This window comes from Schistocerca piceifrons, chromosome 6 (genome assembly GCF_021461385.2).
Source record: "Schistocerca piceifrons isolate TAMUIC-IGC-003096 chromosome 6, iqSchPice1.1, whole genome shotgun sequence".
Lineage (NCBI taxonomy): Eukaryota > Metazoa > Arthropoda > Insecta > Orthoptera > Acrididae > Schistocerca > Schistocerca piceifrons.
The window spans coordinates 512603183-512628794 of NC_060143.1; the positions used below are offsets into that span (position 1 = coordinate 512603183).

Below are 25612 nucleotides of genomic sequence, written 5' to 3' on the forward strand. Positions count from 1 at the left end.
TCTACTGCGATTCCCACTTTTGACGGCGTAATTCATCTGGTACAGGAATTAAAATATTCCCCAAATAATTCAAAAAGGGGGAACGTCTCGCTGCAAGTTGCCAAAATAGGAACAACAAAAGCATGGCTGTCAAAATCGAAATGAAACACACAAAATTATATTTACAGAACTAACAGTTAATTTCCTTTGGGAACAAGCAGGGAAATAAACAGAAAAAAATAAAACTCAACTGGGTGAAAGTACTCTTAATTGGATCTGGGCTTCTAAGTATTTCACCGCATTTCACTTTCCACACATATTTCTACTTCTGAGATTTCTTATGTAGATTTTTACCAGTAAGAAGTAACTGACAGATTTAGCCATTTGGTCTCTGTCAGTCCTGATATATATGATCCCTTTCTACCTCATATCCTATGTCTCAATTTGTTTTACACACAGAGTTTATGATTTTATACACTATTATTTATCAAGATTAGCTTCTTTCAGATTTAAATCTGTGTTCCAGACTGAATGTGACTGCCAGCTCATTTTTTTGATGACAGACTATTCTGATAACATTTCCTGAATCCTTATATCTGCTTTATGAAATAAATTTTATAAAAATCTTAAACAGTTGGTAAAGTACAAAACTTTCATCATCCTACAATGAGAAACTCTGTAAAGAAGCAGTAAAAATTATTTAAATGATTTATTGCAGGTGTGATGGACACAAAGTAACTAACCTACTGTAGTTGGACTGATAATGCAACTAAAAATTTGCATTATTACCATTCATAAAATATCTATAATTTCAACTTTGATCATCTGATGAACATTCACCTTCCAATTTCAGCATGAATGGATGCAACTGTGTTAGAAACAATTTACAACAGCAGTTCCAACTCAATAATAATTGCATAGATAAAACTTTTGAAATTTGTAAGTTAAAAATATAGTGTCCAAGACAAAAAGGGTAAAAATCAATTGCTTTAACATCTCAGACATGGAATCTTTGATGACCGATATGACAATATCTACTATGTAGTCAGGCATTTATTCGATATTAATATAATGATGGTAATGTCAACTTTTTTTCCATTGGCGATGTCGCTTAAAAATGTTTCTCATTTACAGTACTTCTCTCTGTAAATTTCCTCTTCGTCTTTATGTTTCAAACTGGGAAATGTAGGCACTTCGCTTTCACAACTAGGCTAATTCAGAGAATTTATTTACAGCTAAAGATGATCAATTATTAACCAGCTACTTATTCCATCTAACGCACAATTGTGCTACATGTCAGAAGAGTGCTTAATCTGAATATTGAAAAAAATCATTTTTGAAAATCTTATCTTGCAGAGAAATTCCAAAAGGATATGGGTACGGATGATATTTATTTTTCTTTCTTGCCAGAATTTGATGAAGGCTGATATCAAAATGTTGAAAACAACAACATTGCAACATTTAAAACCTTTCAGGGAAAATACTGAAAACAGCTGCGATATACTAAAATAAAAAAAAGAAATTAGATGAAAGGAACAGGAGGAAATTACCGACACGTTCATTAACAATGCATCTCGCCAATTAAGAAAGGATACTATGGCATTATTCCACGCGTTAAAAAATTACGCCCTGTTACAGTATTAACAGCCAACACACTAATAAGTATGATCAGAGGAATCTTCACTCTTCCCGCAATCCTCACGATGCCGCGACAGACTGACAGAACACCTACAGCGTTCCTACGTCGCTAGCAACAAAGTCAATTAACATGTTTTTCGACTTCAGTTTGAGAAACCAAATCTAATTATACGGACCTGTCCATACAATGATTGCCTACTCTAATTTTCGTTTGAAATGGAGTGCGAACGTATTTGTTTACCGTGGCACTATTCTTAGTCCATTCAGCGCTTGGTTCAGATGATATGCTCTGCTTCACGATTCATTCCTTAGTATAATGAAACAAAAACATTAACAAGTGATCAGTATTTCGATCAGCTTTAAGTTACTTACATTTTGTTTGTTTCTATGGCACAGCAACTAGCATTCTACGCAAACTGCACTACCTAACTGCAAGCTTACAGGCACAGCGACATTGTTTATACCCAAAGATTACATAATAGTTAACGCGCCACAGTAGCGCAGTGCCGGGATATATGATAAACAACCAAGATTGGGGAACAGTAGCATGTCGCAATGCGTGCGTGTTTTGTAGGTACGTCAAGTGGTTGTGAGAATAGGCGACAGCTGTTTAGTAGTTGGTGCTCTGCAGGTCACAGAGATTGACATATAATTCCAAGTCAGCAGCAGAATATTCCACCAAAATGTGACATTCAGTGATGGTCTAATGGTTTGCATATTTCAGTACAAAGGCAGGCAGAGCGCTATACAGTTCACGCCTCACTATGTATTTCACGACCACATAATTCTGCAACATGAACTAACTCCTAGAAAAGGGCGTCCTGTTCACAGTGACGAAATAAAAAACCGTAGATATGTCTACGACGATAACGCTTGGTCAAGACTATTTACCTTTGCATCATAAGAAAAAAGGATATACACTATCAATACCATTCGGTAAAGTGGCTTGGGTTACTGTTTCCTTGCCGTTGACAAGTTTTATCTTCTGTGTAATATGGTCAATATTGTTTAACTTTGAAAGATCAACCTATACGCACTGTCAGGTAAGATTTTTACTATAGATAGCTTGTTTTATTTGAGATTAACAATATATTCCAGCTGAGCTACCCTTCCGTCCTCCCCGCTCCCGACTACCCCCCCCCCCCCCCCCCACTCAACCCACATTTAGCTACAAAAATATTTTGTATTTTGCCTTTCAACACTATTTCCAATTTTTGGCAGATGCAAAAATAGGCTATATCTCTGCTGATTGAATTACAAGCAGTCTTTGTTTCGGAATGAGTGTGTGCCATAATCATAAGGTAGACTTGTACACATTTGTTCACATTATTCCATATGATTGGCCTATAAGGAGAGAATAATGGAAAATTTACGTATTGTATTAATGCCTCTATACGGTATCCATACACTGTGTTGTAGCTCCTAAATGAGTGTTCTTGGCTAGAAGATGGTGTGGTTCACAGATGTCTTCAGATATTACTTGAAAAAGGGGATTTTTTCTCACAGGCCAGCTGCTGTATTGGTTTTTGAATTTCATCTATGTTTTCTAGATTGTTAGGATTCAACCACCTGTGCTCTACGGAAAAAAAAATTGTTGATTGTCAGTTTTCCTCATACAACAACTTTTAATCCACAAAAATTGTAAGTCTGATTTGTGCAATGCCCCAGCTGCTGCAACTTGCTAAATAGGCTAATCACATACAGATTAAGATTATTCATAACAGATATGTTTTAGACAGTTTATTAACTGTAAATATAAAAAACTACAAGCAGTCACTTTTTTGAAATAGTTATTTATTTTTCCATGAACCAGTTTTGGAACCTTTTCAGGCCCATCTTCAGACAGTTTTCCAGAAGTCCCATAGCTATTTCAAGCAGATTCTGAATGATGGCTCATTGACAAGAGGATGGAACATGTTTTATTGCATCACCAGGAGTACTGTTTGTGAATTTGTATTCAAAATTTAGTTGTGTACTTACTGTGACATTATGGACGGCTTTTGTTGTTAGTGAGTATTGTTTATCTGACTACTTGGATCTAACAGAAAAGATGCCCATAATATCACAGTAAGTGCAAAACTAAATTTTGGATCCAAACCAACAGATGAACAGTACTCATGGCAATGCAACAAAGCATGTTCTGTCTTCTTGTCTCTGAGCCAGCACACAGCACTATGCTTGAAACAGCTATGTAACTTCTGGAAAACCATCTGAAGATGAGCCTGAAAAGGTTTGAAAATTGGTTCATGTAATGAACAAATAACCATTTCAAAAAAGTGACTGGTTGCAGTTTTGGGTGTTTACATTTAACTGCTTAGAGCTTCAACATTGTAGGAACCTATTGTGTGACCTTAGTTTTGCTATTATGATCTGTACACATTCTTGTAGGGAGATTACTTCATGAAGTAGGAACTATTCATTTAGTGCACCAACAAATCAGTTTGCCCAGTGAATGGATACCATACATGAAATGTGAATCTGGAAGATTCGGGAAATAACCATCTGTGGTTGCCACCACCTCCCTACAGTACTCGAATCTGTGGAAGTGGAAGGGGATACTGGTGCTGCTGAAAGACTTCATGTTGCAACAGTCTGTAGCCTACTCTAAATCCTTGACTTTTTCCCCCATTTTGCAATCCAAACCTCACATTCTCTCCTCTCTTCCATTCCCAAAAAATTCAATTAGTCCAGAAGAATAGCATAATATTTTCCATTTATAGTTTTACTTGTTGCAGGCTAACCCATTAGATTTATAACTTTTGGATCCCAGGAGATAGTGGCTTTAACCCTTCTGGCAAACAAGATCCTCTTTGGTTCCATCACAACCTGTACTGCATTCACTGCTTTTTAATTTATACTCCCTGTCTAATTCACTATAAGAAATTTGTGTAAAATCATTTGGATTCTTGTTAAAATGATCCAGACATTGCGCACCCTGAATTTGTGTATACCTGTGTTTGTGGTTTTTGGACGTCCGTTATGTGATGTCCTCCTTGTGGATCATCTTCAAGAGAAGGATGACCATGTTGAATGAAAATTCCCATTAGTGAACTACTGAAAATGAAGCAGCAGAATTCTTATAAATCTTTCTGAGCTGTTGGTAATAAATCATCCACACAGCCCAATTTGTTTAAAAAGGTATATAAAAAATCTATTCCAGGTATATAGTTTAAATTTGACTTACATATAGCATGTACACTATATGTGACAATATTAAGAAGAATCATTGCTTCTGTCTGCTTTTTGCCAGGGTGATAATTTTTCACGTTTGCTGTCGAAACGTTGTTATGCTGTGGAAGAGAGAAAAAAAAAAAAACTCCAACCAAACCTATCACTAAGTTACATCCATCAAAAATTACAATGCTTGTCACATGAATTTTTATTTTCTTCCTGCCCCTTAATTTTCTGTGCCATTTTGTACATCGTCATTCCCTTACCATATCCTGAGAGAGATTCAACCATATAACTAATTCCTTCATTTAGTCAAGTTGTGCAGTAAATTTCTTTAGCCTCATTAGGTACTGATACCTGATGTACTTATTTAATCTTCAACATTATTATATTGAAGCCCATTTCAAAAGCTCCTATTCTCTTCGTGTCTGAACTTTTTATCATCCAAATTTCACTTCCATTCAAAGCTACACAGCAGTCAGATACATCCAGAAAATACTTTCTAACACACATATGTATATGCTTGATGTGAAGATATTTCTCATTTTGAGAAATCCTTTTCTTGCCGTTGCCGGTCTGTATTTGATATCCTCTCTACTGGGTCATTACATATCAAATCACCCAATAAAAAATAAATTTTACACCCACCTCCTTAGATTTTCATGAAAGTTGGCTCAAATGGTTCTAATACCATCCTGACAACACCTGAAATTTTTGTTGCTGGATCTCTTATAGTTTTTTTTTTTTTATAAATTTTTAAAGTTTTTATGTTTTGCATTTTCCGAACCTTCGGAAATGGTAAATTTAATTTGTATTCAAAACTTTAAAATTGCTTATCTTAAAAACTCTTTTAGATAACATCATGAATTTTTGCAGCAAGTTTATTTATTATACATATTTGAAGATAAAAATGATACTATTAAAATATATATATATATATATATATATATATATATATATATATAATTTTTCCCACGTGGAATGTTTCCTTCCAAAATATATATATATATATATATATATATATATATATATATATATATATATATATATATATATAATAGAAAATATTAATATATTTCTTTTTTTTAACGGATGTTTTGTTTTATAAGAATTGCAATATCTAGAGTCTCAGACCTGATAGAATGCTCAATTACTCTTAAACATATAGGCTACTTGATAAAACAAAAATAATGATGGCTTTTTAACATGTTTATTAATTATTATTAATTATAGTAGATTACATTAGAATTATGTACAAAGATAGTGTTCTTACAACACTTATGTATAACCCAACTGATTGCTTGAAACATTGAATTTTTTGAGTAATTTTGTCTTTTTAATGAACATTAATGCTGATTCAAACTGTTTTTCCACTTCATCCAAGAGCTTTCAGTTCTTTTGATACAGTCTTTTTTGAAGTAATACATTCTTCCAGTGCCGCTTGATTGAGGTGCGTCTACTACAGAGACTATGTGCTCCAAAGGCACTATGCAAGAATCTTCTCTTTCACGCCAATAAAATGATGCAGCTGGTCCTGAAGGATGTAGAAATAGAATTTCTGCATCTTCTTCATCATTGAATATTGTTTTTACCTGTCCAAAGTACCAGTTACCATCATGATTTGCATGGTTCAACACGAACCCAATCAGAAGAATGGAAAGAAAAGACTAAGGAGGGTTTTACACTATCTGTAGTCCTTCTAATTTCAAGGTTGTTTGTTGGAAGTGGTTTGAAGTTATGAAGACTTCTTGTTCCAGGAATGGTTCGGGTTGCTGAAAAAACGTTTTTCTAGTTTTAACCGTAGCAAATCAGCTTCTTTTTTGTCAATAAAGTGAAAATGAATGTTTTCAATATTTTTTTCACAAAACTTGAACACATCGATTGCTGTCATTATTTGTTCTTCATCCGAAAGCTGTAGACTGGCTTTCCTTAAAATTCTTTTAATAGTTCATCCTAGGCCATCACAAATTGACTTCCAATGACTTGTTGCAAAAAAAGAGTGTTGGGCCTTCAAATTAAAGTCTCCCAAGTGTTCAGTCAAATTTTTAAAACTGTTTCTATTTTTGTACTGCCCAGCACAACCATCTGTAAAGTAGTGAACTGAGTCAATGTCAGTATGATGTAATGACAGCCACTTTGTAATTTCTTTTTGTACAAAGTTAACAAAACCAGTGTCATGTTCTTGGTCATCACTAATAAAACAGTGGTTGGAACCAAAAACATTGTTTTCCTCATATCCTAGGAAAATTCCAACTGGGTGTAGAGTACAACCACCTCTATTCCAGTGGTAACTTTGGATCTCATTTTGTATAACAAAGGAATAATTTTCACTGAAATCCATCACAATAATTGCTGTTTTGGGTGGTGGGTCTTCTTTGAATCTTTTAAAGGCTGCTGATTGGGATTTTGCTATAAACGAGTGCGGGGTGACCTTTTCCAATGACCTAACCAATAAAGAAATGTAGTCTTCAACACTGATAGACTGTTTGATCATTTCTGCCCTGTCTGTGTTAACCCACTGACTGATTACAATTTCTTCTTCTAAATCATAATCTTCACTTAGTTTTTCAGTTAAGTACTCAGTTAGTGCATCATTTGCAGGACAGCTGTCGCAATGATGCATGCAGTTTTGGTTTTCCGTGTTGCACACAAGCATCTTAATTAGGTCTTTATAAGATTCTTCAATTTTCACAGCATCCAATAATAGTTTAACATTCTGGTGGATACTGCATGCACATACAGGTGTGTGCCTGCAGCACCAGCAAGGATACACCATTTAGGTCTCAAGAAACAAAATTTTTAAAATCCTACTTCTACCTCGGGATTATCCCATTTGAAAGAATAATAGAGTTCTCTCAAGTTACACAAAATGAGTCTTTTTTGCATGTACACATTTTTTTTGAACACTTACTTTGTCTTTTGTTCCAGGTAGCACTCTGGAACTTTCATCCTTTTCATAAAAATCTGTTACAAGTCTTACTGTATTTTCAGAAAGAGTTTTACCTTTTTTTGGACCAGGAGTTTCCAGAATACCCTTTTCAGATTTTAGCTTTCTAGGTTGTCGCACCATGTACTCACTTACATTAAATTCTTTCATCACTTTATTTCGACTCCAAGAATCTGGAGCCAAGGTCAGAATCTGGATTTTTCTAGACCTCCAACAGATGACATCTTCTCTTTCATAAGAGAAATCATTACATCAAAATCCTTTGCTTTCTCAACCACACTTGTATCTTCTTCGTCATCATCAGAACTTGGTGCATCATATTTTAATGCTTTTGAAACCGCCTTTTTTGCAGTCTTTTCAATACTACTAACCTTCCTTTTAAAATAAGACCCTTTACTTTGTTCTGACAAGCCATGAAGCTTTATTGGTGTTAAACCTAAATTATCAAGAGCAATGTTTGTTTGTACGAGGGATTCATTTCTGGATTCCAATGATTCTAATTCAACCATGACTTCATCATCTGTTTCACTTTCATTGACTTCAACTCTTAATTTTTCCTCACAAAAGTTACGGCATGTTGAGCAAAGCTTTTTTCTAGGTTTTATGCTACTATTTTTTGTCAGTAATTGTTTAGAAAGATCCAAGCCTACACTTCTCAACGACTTTTGATGGGCTTTTTGTGTTTTTTTTTTTTTTTTTTTTTTTTTTTTTTTTTTTTTTTTTTTTTTTTTTTTTTTAGTGGGTCTACACATGTTGTTTGATACTTTTCAAAAACATTTAAATAGTAGTAGCTGTGGTGTGAACATATATTCTTAAATTCACACAGATTAATTCCAGATCGTAAGTGGATCAAATTTTTTTCTTCCTCACTCAATTCAGGTACCGGTTGTAACTTTTTTGAAGGTGTGTAGGTTGTTTGGAAACAGATTTTTTAAATAACCCTACGCTACAGGTTTGAATATCTGACATACTGATTTCACTTTTGGTCTGATTACTGTTCTGTTCTGTTGGTTATTGGAAAAGAATCTCTGTAACTAAGTAACAGTACTTACTGAAAGTTCGAATAAATTTAATAAAATACTATCCAAGCACTATTTAACACTGTAATAATTTTTTACTTCAAAACACAGGAATAACAAAACAAAATCCAAGCATACATTGTTACTCCAAGAAGACAAAAACTTATTTTTGGTGTCTAAGTCACTTGGTACTTTTTATTTTTAAAATATCATCATCATCATCATCATCTTGGACAGTTTCCAGCCACTGGCTGGGTCTGTCGGGAACACAAGCCTCTCCATCGTGTTCTGTCTTTCCACCATTCCCCCCTTCCACCTTCGTCCAGTTCTCTCCTCTCCTCTTCTCGTCACACATTCCTTCACTCCCTTCACCCATATATCTCTTGGTCTTCCTCTGGGCCTCTTCCCCTCCAGTTGCAGATCATACATCCTCTTTGGAATTCTATCCTCATATATTCTCTTCATGTGTCCATACCACTGCTGTCTCGATTTTTCTATCCTGTCCTTTACTGGTTCCTCCTTTAGTCTTTCCTTCACATACACATTTCGCAATCTGTCTCGTCTTGTTACACTCAACCTGCTCCTCTGGAACTTCATTTCACTAGCCTGTATTCTACTTTTGTCACTTTTGTGCTTTACCCATGTCTCACTTCCGTATGCCAATATGGGGACAAAGTAGCTTCGGTATATAATTCCCTTGGATTTCTGTGGCACCTCCTTGCTCCAAATAAGCCCCCTAATGCATTTATAGAACTGCCCTGCTTTTCTGCACCTTTCATTTATTTCCATTGCATTTCCCCCCTTACTTTCAATCATGCTTCCCAGGTACTTGAAGTTCTCTACCACTTGTAGTTTTTCCCCTCCACAAGTTATATCCACATTTGGCCTATTCTTCTTCCTTGTTGTGACAATTATTTCACTTTTCTTTGCAGAGAAATGCATTCCATATTGTGCTGCCGTTGCCTCCCATACATCTAACTGCTCTTTTAAATTTTTTAAATAATATTAATTATATTTTTAAAATATAATTAATATTATTTAAAAAATTAGATAACTATTGAACAGGTTAAAAAGCCAACATAATTTTTCTTTTCTCTAATAGCCTATACAATTAAGAGTATTTTAAAACAAATTTGAGCTTTCTATCAGGTCTGAGACTCTAGATATTGCAGTTTTTGTAAAACTAAACAAAAAAAAAACCAACAACTAATTGTAATTTTTTTCATTTGGAAGATTTTAATATATCATTATGGTAATTTTTTTAACATTTAGATATAATACACAAACTTATTCCAAAATTTCATACTGGCATCTTGAGTATTCTTCAACATACAAATTTTTTTAGTTGTGAGGACACGTTTAAGTTACGATTTCAGACTGCTGAAACAACGCCAAATCTAAAAACTTTAAAAATTTATTAAAAAAAACTATAAGAGATAGAGCAAAAAAATTTTACAAGTGCTTTCAGGATGATAAAAGAAGTAATTGTACCAAGTTTCATCAAAATCTGACATGGTTGGTGTCAAGGCCTGGGTGACTTGACATGGAATGACCCTATTTCTACCTTCATCAGCTATATTTTCTGCCCAAATAGCAAAATTCTGTAAAATTCACATAGTGACTCACCATTGGTTTTTTTGTAATTTGTCTACGATATATAAGATGTACATAAGGTGCCTCAAAGTATTTGTTGCAGACTTGTTCATCAACTAATGTAAGTTTTCTGAGTGTTTCAAAAAACTCGTGGCACTGAACTGCATTTACTGGATTTTATTAGTAGTGTTAATGAAATCCAGTTAATGCAGTTCAGTGTCACAAGCTTTCTGAAACATTTATCAACTGCTGAAAATTGCCTGCAAGCAACCTATTTTCCGAATCGGGTCGACAGAAGCGTCCAATCCAACGCGTCGGCTTTGACCCATTACGTAAGGGTGTTGTCGTGTGTGACGTCATGACGACGCGGAGTTTGGTTTGAGTGTGGCTGTCTCCAGTTCCATTTTATCTTATTTTATTTACTTTTCTGATCTGTTCGTTCTATCTCGTGATATTTTTTTAAAAAAAAAAGACAGAAAACACTAATCAGCTACTGAAGCATCTTTATCTTCTATGGGTTGCAGGGGTTACGATCCCTGGGGAGGTGGGTGCGTATTCATACATGGCTGTCTTCACTTACACGTTGTAGCTACGCAAGGCATCTAAATTTGTTTGTATTTAGTTTGCCCCCCACCCAAAACACCCCATTTCCCGCGCTTGTCCCGTTAGTGTCATTAGGCTTCTTGTGGAAAGTGTGTGTGTTTGTTTTTGTTTCCGCCATATTTGTGACGTCATGGGTCAAAGCAGACGGGTGGGATCGGACGCTTTCGTATTTCCTCCGAATGTACCTTGCAGTTATAACAATAATGGAATTTCATGGATTTCCGTCTGTAGGATATTTAAAAGATGTTGTGTACCACCAAGTGTCAACAGGCCATGAAGATGTGGTTGACCGCATCATAAACGCCTGTGCTTCTGTCCCATGTATGGTCATTTGAAAAGCGTATCACTAAGTATATTGAACTTGGCAGTACAACATTTGCGCTCTTACTCTAATTAGAAAAGTAGAGGAGCACGTGCAGCCACAGCCTACGGCATGGCTGGTGCAGAGACCTCTAGTCGTCATTGAGTTCCAAGCTGTCTGGCACGGATTCAAAACCTGTGGTGCTTGGTGCCAGATCCCTCCCCCCTGAAACTTGCGCACAGGGGCAAAAACGCCCCGGATGGTGCCGCGGTGGTCGGCAGATTGGAGAAGACCTGGACTCGTCAACTGCCATTGTCAGGGAGGAAGGGACAGCTGACCCAGGGGCCAGGCCGTCGGAGGGAGCCTCCACTCCACCTGGAGGCAGGAAGGGCAGGCAGCAGGCTCGTGGGGAGGCAGCAACCTGGGGCAGTGGCGGCAACTCAAGGACTACATCTGTAGCAGAAGGAGGTAGTGTAGGCGGTGGCGGGAGTCCCGCAGGGGTACGTGGGGTGAGCTGGTTATGATGGCAGTGCCCCAACCCTTTTGATGTCTGCACTGACATCACACACTGCCCATGGGCCGCGATTACCATGGTGGGCGTCCAACCCGCCTTGCTCCCGTGTGTGCCGGCCCACACGGCAGTGCTGGGTCCGTAACGCTGAGAGGGCCAGGAGCGGGGATGGGAGGGTGATGGCATCAGCAAATGAAGCAGGGTCTGTGGCTGTCACCCAAGGAGGAGCTCCACCGGACTATGTCTGTCAATTGGCATGGTGCGATATGTGCTCAAGAACAGGGTTAGGGCTGATGTGTTCTGACCACCTTTGTCAACTGTTGTTTAAATGTGTGGACAAGCCTCTCCGCTGCATCATTGGAGGAAGGGTGGAAAGGTGGGCTACGGATATGTTTGATACCATTGGTCTGACAGAAGTTGTGGAAGGAGGATGCCGTAAATTGGGGGCCATTATCGGAGACCAATGTGCAAGGCAGGCCCTCAGTGGCGAGGACCTGCCAGGGCCATGAGTGTGGCCTCTGCGGTGGTGTATGCCATTCGGACGACATATGGATATTTGGTGTAGGCATCAACGAGAAGTAACCAAATGGACCCCAAAAATGGGCCCGCAAAATCGAGATGGATGCCCCCCCCCCCTGCGGGTCCGTGGGTTAGAATAGGTCCTAGGTATTCCTGCCTGTCGTACGAGGCAACTAAAAGGAGTTTCATACATTTCAGCCTTTATGTGATGGTCCCCTGTAGGGTTTGACCTCCATCCTTCAAAATGTTCGTGAAGAGCAAGCCAATTGGGGAAGGGCGCCTTACAAAGTGCATCGTGTCCATCGTGCATTGAGATCTTTAGCCCACTTTCTCATCGTCACATTGCAGTCCTGCCCATTCTTCATCTCTTGGGTGAGGACACCTTCCTAGGTGCGTTTTCCACCATGCACTATGCAGTGTCGGTTTCTGCATCGACGATGACCATGGACTTCTTTGCATCTGATATCCAGCACGGTAGCCAGTCCGTTGTGGTGGGGCCGCCATGTACCCTGTTCATTGTAGCCCCCTGACCACACAGGGATTACTCTGCTGGTGCCTACACCGTTAACTCCCCACGTATGCCAAGGGGTAGGTGCCCATCCCCCTGGGGCATCGGGACTCCCGACACTAGCCATCGTGCCAGGTGGCCTTTGCTGCGGCTGGGTGGCACCCATGGGGAGGGCCCCTGGTTGGAGTGGGTGGCATCAGGACAGATGACACGCGATAAAGCATAGTGCATCATCTCTTGCTGGTGGGGAAACACCAGCAGTCTCTAAGTGATCACGAGTTCAATTCAACGCACAGAAGTACGACTCCAAATCATTCCCCTCCCTGGCACACCATGGGAGGAACGTCAGGCTAAGGATGGCAGCAAATCTTATTTGCCCCGGTACCTTGTATGTTCGAGAGCTGATGGGGAATCTTTCATGACGATGAAGCCTCAGTTTTTTGTTGAGCATTTAGAGGACAAGTTCGGGGAGGTGGAGCGCTTGTCCAAAGTGAGATCTGGGTCAGTCTTGATCGAAACAGCATCCTCTGCCCAGTCACTGGAGTTACTCCCTTGTAACAAGCTGGGGGATGTTTCTGTAACCATCACACCCCATAAGAGCTTAAATATGGTCCAGGATATCACATTTCACAGACACCTTCTTTTGCAGTCTGACGATGATCTGTGTGCCAATTGAGAGCGGCGAGGTGTACATTTCGTCCGGCGTGTCCACCGGGGTCTGAAGGATAATCAGGTTGCCACTGGTGCCTTCATCTTGGCCTTTGAGGGTGATACATTGCCCGAGAAGGTCAAGGTGATGGTCTACTGGTGTGATGTAAAGCCCTATATCCCTCCCCCGATGCGGTGCTTTCTGTGCTGGAAGTTCGGCCATATGTCTTCCCGCTGTACTTCCAGTGTCACAGGCCGAGATTGTGGATGCCCATCACATCCCAGTACTCCATGTGCCCCGCCTCCCATCTGTGTCAATTGCGGAGAGCACCATTCGCCTTGCTAGCCTGACTGCAGGATTCTCCAGAAACAAAGGAAAATCATTAAGTACAAGACCCTGGACAGACTGACCTTCACTGAGGCTAAGAGAAAATTTGAACGCCTGCATTCTGTGCGTATGACATCGTCTTAAGCTGCCGCTACAACAGTTCTGGCGAGTCATTTCTCCTGTGTACTGACTCATTGATCAGCCTACAAGCTATCAACCAGTGGTACCCTCGCCACCCTGTGGTAGCGTCCATTCAGGGGTCCATCTATGCCCTGGAACAGTCCTGCAGTTCCGTGGTGTTTGTGTGAACCCCAGGACACGCCGGAATCCCCGGCAACAAACTTGCCGACAGGCTGGCCAAACAAGCGACGCAGAAACCGCTTCTGGAGAGAGGCATCTCTGAAGCTGACGTGTTCTGTCTTACACCACAGGGTTTTACGACTTTGGGAGACGGACAACAAACTGCATGTCATTAAGGAGACTATGAATGTGTGGAAGTCTTCAATGCAGGCCTCTTGCAGGGAATCAGTTGTCCTCTGCCAGCTCCGCATTGGCCATACGTGGCTAATGCATGGTTAACTATTCAGTCACAAGGACCCACCTCAGTGTCGCTGTGGCTCCCAAATGACAGTCGTCCACCTCTTGCTGGACTGCCCACTTTCACCTGCTCTGCGGCAGACTTTTAACTTCCCCTGCACCCTGCCTTCGGTGTTGGGTGACAGTGCCTCCACAGCAGCATTAGTTTTACATTTTATCCATGAGAGTGGGTTTTATAATTCTATGTGGGTTTTAGTGCATGTCCTTTGCCCCTCTGTGTCCTCCACCCTAGTGCTTTTAGGGTGTTTCAGAGTGGCTGGCTTTCCCTTTTTATTCTCGTGGTTGGCCAGCCACTGTAATCTACTCCTGCCACTGTAATCTCCTCTCATGTTTTACTCTCTTCTGTTTCTAGAATCTCTCTGTTTTCTTGTCTTCATTTGTTCCTTTTAGTGTTCATTGCCTTCTCTTCGTTCTTGTGGCTTTTCCTTTCTTTCCGTTTTGTGTTCTATATTTCGTCTGTTTTATTCTCACAATTGTGGCATTGTTTTATTAAGAACAAGACCGATGACCTCATAGTTTGGGTCCCTTCGCCCACCCCTAAACCAACCAACCAACCAACCAATCAAGATGGATGCGATCCCAGGACCAGTGAGGCACAGACCAGGGTGCGAATGACTGAGGGGCAGGGGGGGGGGGGGGGCCTTGCCTGGTGACGCACACACACAGTGCACCCATGGACCAGGCAGTCAATATCACCATCAATGCCGGGCCAATACACATGCTGGCAAGCCAAAACTTTCATGCGGGACATACCCCAGTGCCCGCGGTGTAACCAACTGAGCACGTGATGTCGAAAAGCCGGAGGGATGACCACCTGATGGGCATCCAACTCCGTGGCCAACAGAAGATCATCATCAACCACAGAGAGCCTGTGGGACAGGTGGTGGCAGAGGTTGAAGTCAGTCCGCATCCGACGAGTAATATAGGAGGGCCAACTGTGGACCACATAGCGGAGAACCTGCCTGAAGATAGGGTCGCGGTGTTTAGCCATGGCAATGTGAGCAGCCATAAGAGGCAGACTGTACATTGAATCCCAGCGGGTGGAATAAATGTGAAAGCAGAGGACCTCCAGTTGGTCAAACACAGGAACAGGGCCTGCTGGGAGACGTGACGAAGCGTCCACGTTAGCATGGTGGGCGGTGGGCTTATACCTGATCGTGTAAGTGTAATTCCATAAAAATAATGCCCAGTGCTGGAGACGTTGAGCCGTCCTCTCTGGAAGGTGAGAGTGGGGTCCAAAAAGTGTAACTAAGTGTTTATGGTTCGTCAGGAGGGTGAAATTTGCCCCAAAGAGATAGATGTGAAATTTTTGGATGGCGAACACTATCGCCAGGGCCTCCTTTTCAATCTGGGAGTAGTTCCATTGTGCTGGGGTTAACGGCTTAGATGCATAAGCGATGGGATATTCTGAGCCATCAGTGTTCCTATGTGCGAGGACTGCCCCAATGCCGTATGCTGATGCATCAGCTGCCACAACCAAGGGGCGATCCAGAGAGAAAGGAGTAAGGCAAGGGGCAGACTTCAGCATTGTCTTTAAACAGAGAAAAGCCTGGTCACAGGCAGGAGTCCAGTCAAAAGTCATCCCTTTGTGATTCAAGTGATTGAGGGGATGAGCAATGGAGGCAGCTTGGGGTAAGAACTTAGTGATAAGTAATCTTGCCCAAAAACACCTAGAGTTCAGATAAGTCCTTGGGACGAGGAAGGGCCTCAATGGCCGCAACTTTGTGATCCAAAGGATGAATGCCATCTTTGCTAAGCCAGTGGCCTAAGTATTCCACTTCCAGGTGAAGAAAACAATACTTGTCCCACCAATAGTGTAAACCTGCAGATTGCAGAGCATGAAATAAGCTGCTGAGGTTGTGTGAATGTTCCTATCAGAAACACCCGGTGACCAAGATGGCATCCAGATAATTCATGCTGGCAGGGATAGGCTGCGTAAGCTGCTCCAGGACTGCTGGAAAATCGCCGGCACCGAAGAGACACCAAATGGAAGGTGCTTGTACTTGTATAATCCGAAAGGTGTGTTGATAAACATGATGTTCTGGGAATTGGCATCCAAGGGTAACTGGTGGTATGCCTGAGCCAGGTCGATCTTAGAAAAGTACTTTCCCCCTGCAAGCTTGGCGAGGTCTTCCTGTCGGGGAATGGGGTAAGTGTCTACTAAGGACTGAGCATTGACAGTAGCACCGAAGTCCCCAGACAGCCGAAGGGACCCATTGGGTTCCCGTACAACCTCGAATGGTGTCGCCCAAGCACTATATGTCACAGGCTCTAGGACGCCAGCAGCTTGGAGTCGATCAAGTTCCTGCTTCACTGCTGGCCGTAAGGCCACTGGAATGGGTCTGGCCCAGAAAAAGCAAGGCTGCGCATCCAGCTGAAGTCTGATGTGTGCCTAAAAACGTGAAGCACACCCTAGATCCAGTGCAAACAATGATGCAAAAGCCAAGCACAGATCGTCCAAGTCCTGAAAAGGATCAGCCATGGGAATGACCCTTAACTTCATCGGAAATTGAAAAGCCAAACAGTTGAAATGCATCCAGGCCAAAAATATTCGAAGCCAACAGATGTCGACAACAAATAGAGTAAGGAGCTGGGAAACTTGTTTGTATGTTGCCTGGATGACGAACTGTCCACGAAGGGGAATGAAACTGTCGTTGTAGGCAACCAAATGCCGAGAGGGAGGTGACAACGCAGGGGAGCCCAGGCGGGCTTATGTTGCAATATTAATCAGGGAGACGGTGGTCCCAGTGTCGACCTGAAAACTGACATCCCCAGTAAAAAGGCAGAGCATGAGGAATAGCTACCGTGCTGATGGGTCCTCCAGGAGGATGACCGATTGCAGAGCATGTGCTGTATCCTGAGGTCCAGTAGGGGCAGGACAGGAGAAAGTCAAGCAACTACAACAAACAGATCGGATGTGGCCCTCCTTCCCACACCGCGTGCATGTTTTCCAGCAGTGGGGGCAATCAGCTCGAGAGTGTGCGATAAAGCACTGTGGGCGGGATGGAAGTGGGCCGTGCGACTGGCGACGAGGAGCGACTGGAGGCTCTGATGCTACAGAGGCGTCAGACAAGGAGGAATCCCGTTGGCGATGGCATCTGTTGGCCAGGCCACACCTACATTGCAAGGGCAGAACCCACAGAGACGCATCGATTGCCGCCACTTGCAGCCGCGCCGTGAGACGCTCGTTAGTTGCCTGAGCAATTTCAAATGAGTGGGCAATGCAGAGAATCTCTTCCAGTGAGGGATTATTGAGTTTCAATGCTTCAGGATTGGGAGCCGGCTGAACCACCACATCCCAAGATCTGGGAGTCCACATATGAAGCCTTGCACTGCTGATTGGTGCATGTAAAATCGCATCGACAGCTGAGACCCTGCAAGTCCATGACCCAGGATGATATGATTGACCAGGCTGTTTATGGCACTGGTGGAACTCCAGCCGAGAGGTGACCACATGGTGGTTGTTGTTGTTGTTGTTGTTTTCAGTCCTGAGACTGGTTTGATGCAGCTCTCCATGCTACCCTATCCTGAGCAAGTTTCTTCATCTCCCAGTACCTACTGCAACCTACATCCTTCTGAATCTGCTTAGTGTATTCATCTTGGTCTCCCTCTACGATTTTTTCCCTCCACGCTGCCCTCCAATGCTAAATTTGTGATCCCTTGATGCCTCAGGATATGTCCTACCAACCGATCCCTTCTTCTAGTCAAGTTGTGCCACAAACTTCTCTTCTCCCCAACAAATTTTACATATTCACAAGTACCTTTACCTTTAATCCAAATAAATACAGTTTCATTAACAGATATCTTACGTCTATTACGTGTATACAAGGAGAAGGGTGAGGGTGAGATATATGATGATTTGCCAAAGTCTTTATTTGCATTTTCAACAACATGATATGTGCGGTAAGCTATAATGTCTCTGTCTACAAAACTTTCCAATCCTGATACATTGGGTACACCTGTACCACCTCGTACAACAGCGATGGTTAACCAGCCATTACCATGGGAAAATGTATCATTCAGATCAATACTAAAATTCATACCTCCTCATTTGTTACGTGATCTACCCACCTAATCTTCAACATTCTTCTGTAGCACCACATCTCGAAAGCTTCTATTCTCTTCTTGTCCAATCTTTTTATTGTCCATGTTTCATTTCCATACATGGCTACACTCCATACAAATACTTTCAGAAACGACTTCCTGACACTTAAATCTATACTCGATGTTAACAAATTTCTCTTCTTCAGAAACGCTTTCCTTGGCATTGCCAGTCTACATTTTATATCCTCCCTACTTCGACCATCATCAGTTATTTTGCTCCCCAAATAGCAAAACTCCTTTACTACTTTAAGTGTCTCATTTCCTAATCTAATTCCCTCAGCATCACCCGACTTAATTTGACTACATTCCATTATCCTCGTTTTCCTTTTGTTGGTGTTCATCTTATATCCTCCTTTCAAGACACTGTCCATTCCGTTCAACTGCTCTTCCAAGTCCTTTGCTGTCTCTGACAGAATTACAATGTCATCGGCGAACCTCGAAGTTTTTATTTCTTCTCCATGAATTTTAATACCTACACCGAATTTTTCTTTTGTTTCCTTTACCGCTTGCTCATTATACAGATTGAATAACATTGGGGAGATGCTACAACCCTGTCTTACTCCCTTCCCAACCACTGCTTCCCTTTCATGCCCATCGACTCTTTATAACTGCCATCTGGTTTCTGTACAAATTGTAAATAGCCTTTCGCTCCCTGTATTTTACCCCTGCCACCTTTAGAATTTGAAAGAGAGTATTCCAGTCAACATTGTCAAAAGCTTTCTCTAAGTCTACAAATGCTAGAAACGTAGGTTTGCCTTTCCTTAATCTTTCTTCTAAGATAAGTCGTAAGGTCAGTATTGCCTCACGTGTTCCAATATTTCTACGGAATCCAAACTGATCTTCCCCGAGGTCGGCTTCTACCAGTTTTTCCATTCGTCTGTAAAGGATTCTCGTTAGTATTTTGTAGCTGTGACTTATTTAACTGATAGTTCGGTAATTTTCACATCTGTCAACACCTGCTTTCTTTGAGATTGGAATTATCATATTCTTCTTGAAGTCTGAGGGTACTTCGCCTGTCTCATACATCTTGCTCACCAGATGGTAGAGTTTTGTCAGGACTGGCTCTCCCAAGGCTGTCATTAGTTCTAATGGAATGTTGTCTACTCCCGGGGCCTTGTTTCGACTCAGGTCTTTCAGTGCTCTGTCAAACTCTTCACGCAGTATCGTATCTCCCATTTCATCTTCATCTACATCCTCTTCCATTTCCATAATATTGTCCTCAAGTACATCGCCCTTGTATAGACCCTCTATATACTCCTTCCACCTTTCTGCTTTCCCTTCTTTGTTTAGGACTGGGTTTCCATCTGAGCTCTTGATATTCATAAAAGTGGTTCTCTTTTCTCCAATTTCTCTTTAATTTTCCTGTAGGCAGTATCTATCTTACCCCTAGTGATATGTGCCTCTACATCCATACATTTGTCCTCTAGCCATCCCTGCTTAGCCATTTTGCACTTCCTGTTGATCTCATTTTTGAGATGTTTGTATTCCTTTTTGCATGCTTCATTTACTGCATTTTTATGTTTCCTCCTTCCATCAATTAAATTCAATATTTCTTCTGTTACCCAAGGATTTCTACTAGCCCTCCTTCTGTTACCCAAGGATTTCTACTAGCCCTCGTCTTTTTACCTTCTTGATCCTCTGCTGCCTTCACTACTTCATCCCTCAGAGCTACCCATTCTTCTTCTACTGTGCTTCTTTCCCCCACTGCTGTCAATTGTTCCCTTATGCTCTCCCTGAAACTTTGCACAACCTCTGGTTTAGTCAGTTTATCCAGGTCCCATCTCCTTAAATTGCCACCTTTTTGCAGTTTCTTCAATTTTAATCTGCAGTTCATAACCAATAGATTGTGGTCAGAGTCCACATCTGCCCCTGGAAATGTCTTACAATTTAAAACCTGGTTCCTAAATCTCTGTCTTACCATTATATAATCTATCTGATACCTCCTTCTTTTATGATTCTTGAACCAAGTGTTAGCTATGATTAAGTTATGCTCTGTGCAAAATTCTAACAGCCGGCTTCCTCTTTCATTTCTTAGCCCCAATCCATATTCACCTACTATGTTTCCTTCTCTCCCTTTTCCTACACTCCAATTCCCGTCACCCATGATTATTAAATTTTCGTCTCCCTTCACTATCTGAATAATTTCTTTCATCTCATCATACATTTCATCAATTTCTTCATCTGCAGAGCTAGTTGGTATATAAACTTGTACTACTGTAGTAGGCTTGGGCTTCGTGTCTATCTTGGCCACAATAATGCGTTCGCTATGCTTTTTGTAGTAGCTTACCCGTACTCCTATTTTTTTATTCATTATTAAACGTACTCCTGCATTACCCCTATTTGATTTTGTATTTATAACCCTGTATTCACCTGCCACCGAACTTCACTAATTCCCACTATATCTAACTTTAACCTATCCATTTCCCTTTTCAAATTTTCTAACCTACCTGCTCGATTAAGGGATCTGACATTCCATACTCCGATCCGTAGAATGCCAGTTTTCTTTCTCCTGATAACAATGTCCTCTTGTGTAGTCCCCGCCCGGACCACATGGTAGCACTATTAATAATAGTTTGTCAGCAAAAGGCGTACCTCCTGGAAAGAGAGCCACAGGATCAGACAAGGGTGCCAACTTGTGGAGAAGAAAGAATGTGTCTGGGGAGGCCCAAGACAAAAACGACGACCGCTGCAAGGGGGCATCTGTGACTTGAAAAGCGGTGAAATGTTGTTTCATCCGATGTAAGTATGTTTGCCAGTCTTCTTTAGCATCATTTAATGGTGGGAACGACTGCGGACATGGGAAAGCATCGGACACCCGAGGACTTGGAAGCTTTTGTGGTAATGTGTCCCTGGCATCGACTGTGTCCATTAGCAACTGCATCGACTGTTGTAAGATGTCTAACTGGAGCTGCTGCTGCTGCTGCTGCTGCTGGTGTTCCAGAAGGCAGACCATGCTAACAACTACTACCATTTACCTCATCGCCAAAATGTTGTAATGGCGACAGGAATGGTCGCAGGGTTGCCGCTAACGAAAATGCAGCGGGACTGAATGGGAGTGGCCCTCGAACAAACAAGATGGATGAACGTGAATGGAACGACAAGCACGATGACAGACAACCGAGCAAGACACCAAGATCAACAAAAATTATTAAGCAATGGTACCACAAGAGATAACCTGAAGAAATCAAAACAACGTCCATTCGTAAATGGGAAGTAAGCACACGCAATGTAAACACAATGTCTGTAAGCGAGATATCAACTGACTCAACGTGAATACCAGACTGCCTCGCTGAGTGAAAGGCAGCCACCTAATTACACGACAGGGTATGTTGCTATTGGCCACTGGGACCACATGCTCCATAGTGGCGCCTTCACGTTAGACGGCCAGGAGCACGTGCAGCCACGGCCTAAGGCGCGACTGCTGCCGAGACCTCTAGTGGTCATTGAGTTACTTGCCGTCTGGTGCAGATTCGAAACCCGCGGCACTCGGTACCAGACTGTGTTACTCTTATCCGTGGTGTAGTACTCTTAGATGCACAGAACTGAATATGTTGTGTCTTTTTAAAACTGAGGGTGAGACCATTCACAGAAAACCAGGTTGTGATACTATTGGAAATGAAGTCCCATACTTCCTGACAGAGCATAGGGGAACGATGCCGCAAGACCACAAGCTGCAGACATTGATACTATTAAGAACATTATATACCATTTCTTCTTACATTGATTACAATAGTAGTTTCATCTGCAAAAACAACTAATTCTTCTTCAGGTGTATTAGATGGAAGATCATGTACATGTATAAGGAACAAGCGTGGACCTAAGATTGAGTCTTGGGGAACTTCATATGTGATTTCTCTCCAATAAGAATTACTTTCCTGGATGGTTTTGGTTAAATCACTAAGTATAGCTTTCTGTATTTTTTGGTTAGATATGACTAGAGACCAGATTATATGCATTTGCATATTTGACCTCTTTTTCACTGGTTATTGCGTATTTTAACTAAAAACTAGTGACAATGCATATTTTCGCTCTATGTTTACAGTATTTTAAAATTTTAGATGGGCAGTCTCTAGCTCGATCTAATTTTGATGTCTCACAGATTGACTGCGACCTAGAGCTGTGTGCAATCACTAACCAAGCGGCGGCTGCCTAGCGAAATCATTACAGAAGAGAAACAAGAAGAGCCAGACAGAGTTAATGCTCCTGTGCCCGCGCCCCCGGTTAATTCCCTCCACTGTCATACCATACGCGTCGGCAACAATTAAATTAAACTATGCAAGCTTTTAGTCGCACATCCATCGTTTCAGTTTAGCTTTCTATTTACTTGCACACAGTTGAACATGTTTATGACGTGTAGTGTGTAATGTGTTGTGCGCCATGATGCCCAAAAAATGAAACGTTGTTTTGTGGATAGCTGACCATTCTGGAACTTTTACATATGACAGAATTGTTTTATATTGTCGAGTTTGCAAGAAAAACATTTCGTGCAAGAAAATAAGTTTCAAATAGACCAGCATGTCAATACAAGTCTTCATATCACAGGAATGCAGAAGAAAGGACCACGACAACAACTTCTGATAGCAACAAGTTGCAGTAGCAGGGATTTGTCCAAAGGTAACCATTAAAGTCAGTTTAACATGGATCTATGTGACGCATTCATTGCAAGCAATGTTCCTCCTCACAAACTTACAAACCCTATCCTCAAAGGCTCTCTGCACAAATATTGCTTAAATCAAAATATACCAGATGAATCAACATTGCATAAAAATTAAATATCGACAATTTACGTAAACGTTCTGTAAGAAATACCCAATGAACTCGAGGACAGCATTATCTGGATTTCAGCTGACAAAACTACAGACATTTCTGGGCATTACATTGCAAATGTAATTGTTGTTGCTTGAAAAGAAGAGCCTACTTCTTCTTCTTTAGTGGCCTACAAAGAACTACGACCGCCAGATTTGCGAATGAGTGTATTAGAAAAATATTTCCAGAATCTTCTGCAGATGAAAGGGTGTTTGTGCTTATTTCAGATGCTGCTCCCTATATGATCAAAGCAGGAAAAGCCCTCTCGAGTATTTTATCCCAATTTTATTCGTGTGACGTGCTTCGCTCACGGAGTGCATCGCCTTGCTGAAGAAGTTTGTTCGACATTTGTGAATGTAAATAAACTGATTTCATCCACAAAGAAAGTGTTTCTAAAGGCTCCTGCTCACACCTGGACCTACAAAGAAAAATGACCAAATGTGCCTTTACCTCCTGAACCAGTGGTGACTCATTGGGGTATGTAGGTCGAAGCTGTGTTGTTTTACAGTGAACATTTCGAGGCGATTAGAGGGGTAGTAAACGACTTCGATAGTGCAGAGACTTTGGCAGTTTGCCTGTGCAAGGAAGCTTTTAATGATTCCGGTATTAAAAAAGGCTTTGCTGTAATTAACATTCCTTTTCCCCATATACCTGTAAGTATTAAAAAGCTTGAAAATCAAGGTTAGGCATTTAATGAATCTATTCAGTTAATGAATAAAATTATTCTAGTAAACTCCTCATTGCTGGAGGTATTCCCAAGAAAACTTATAGAAAAAATTTGAAAACATTTTAAACTACAAGCCAGACTTTGAACCCTTGTGCCAAATTGATAGTTTTACCAGAAACAATAAGTGCCAACATAGCACCCAAATTCAAATACTGCCCAGTTACCTCAGTTGATGTAGAATGGTCCTTTTCTGCTTACAAAAATGTTTTGAGTGATCGAAGACACAATCTTACTACCGAACATTTGGAACAGTACTTGGTCGTTTATGTTTACAATAGTAGAAAAATGTAAAAGAAATTGTAAATGATGCTTTGGTCGAATAGTATTAATTAAAAGTTAATGCTGTTCAAAAAAATTCATTATTGTGCAACAAGTCATCAGATTCTCACCTCAAGGAGCGAAGCCACCAGCTACACAAGAAGTAGGCTGGAAAGGACAGGAGGAGTACTCCCCTGAAGACTTCTTATGTCTCTCCAGCCAGCAATACCTGAATCTTCCTATGCTAACCAGAAAGGCTTGAAGAAGTCCACCAAAGGCAAACGGTCTTCTCCTTCACCGACTCAAAGATCCTCTTCGATGATGTTGCCATGTAATACTTTAGCCCAGCTGGCCTCCATGTCGCCGGTGTGCACCACCAACCATTTTTATGCATTGGACTCCACAGACCGACAGCACAAGCAAGCCGATGCTTCTGTACACCTCATGGACCAGGATCCTCCGCAGGCTCTCTCTCGGCTGCCACTTAGGTGACACTCCTTCATTTCTTCATCATCATGACTCTCATCCAATGGAACATTCATGGCCTTTGGTCCCACAGAGAGGATTTATGGCTGCTTTTAGCATCACAGCATCCCCTTGTACTCTGCCTTCAGGAAACAAAATTGCGTCCTCATGACTGCTTTGAGCTTCCACATTTATTCCCAGTTCATTTTGACCTTCCAACTGAGGTCGGCGTTCCATCTCACGGGGGCGTCATGCTGCTCATATGGGATGATGTTCATAGTCAACCCATCTCCCTGATTACCCATCTTCAAGCTGTTGCAGTTCATCTTTTCCTTCCTCACCTGACATTTTCGCTCTGTACTATTTATGTCCCTCCATCATTAGATGTCACCAGAGCAGACTTCCTTCAGCTTTTTGGGCAGTTACCTCCCCCATTTCTGCTACTCAGTGACTTTAATGCATATCATCCCCTTTTGGGGTCTCCAAGAACCTGTCACATGGTGCCCTCTTGGCTAATGTTCTTAATCGACTCAACCTCTTCTGCTTTAACGATGGAGCACCCACATTCCTCTCAGACTCCTTGCACACCTGTTCCCATTTGGACCTATCCTTCTGTACTGCCCAGCTTGCCCATTGTCTTGAGTGGTCCATTCTTTCTGACACCTACTCGAGCGACCATTTTCCAAGTGCCATTCTTTTGTTGACTCCTACCCCACTTGCATGCATGCCCAAATGGCAGCTTACTAAGGCTGACTGGTGGCTTTACTCCTCCCTAGCAGCCTTCGAAGAACAATATTTCCCAAGTTGTGATGACCAGGTGGAATATCTCACAAACATTATCCTTATTGCTACAGAACATTCCATTTGTCACACTTCCTGTTTAACATGCC

General features: G+C 41.4%; 2 protein-coding genes across 2 annotated transcripts in view; one reads left to right on the forward strand and one right to left on the reverse strand.

The window, feature by feature from the left end:
* Positions 1–2104, reverse strand: part of LOC124802409 (WW domain-binding protein 4) — a 111208-nt gene extending 109104 nt beyond the window's left edge. Inside the window, exon 1 of the mRNA XM_047263168.1 lies at positions 1990–2104. Coding sequence (XP_047119124.1) covers positions 1990–1991 — 2 coding nt within the window. The 5' untranslated portion in view covers positions 1992–2104. The remainder of the gene's footprint in view (positions 1–1989) is intronic.
* Positions 2105–2145: 41 nt separating this feature from the next.
* Positions 2146–25612, forward strand: part of LOC124802411 (post-GPI attachment to proteins factor 2-like) — a 65248-nt gene continuing 41781 nt past the window's right edge. Inside the window, exon 1 of the mRNA XM_047263170.1 lies at positions 2146–2660. Within this exon, the coding sequence (XP_047119126.1) occupies positions 2472–2660 (189 nt within the window). The 5' untranslated portion in view covers positions 2146–2471. The remainder of the gene's footprint in view (positions 2661–25612) is intronic.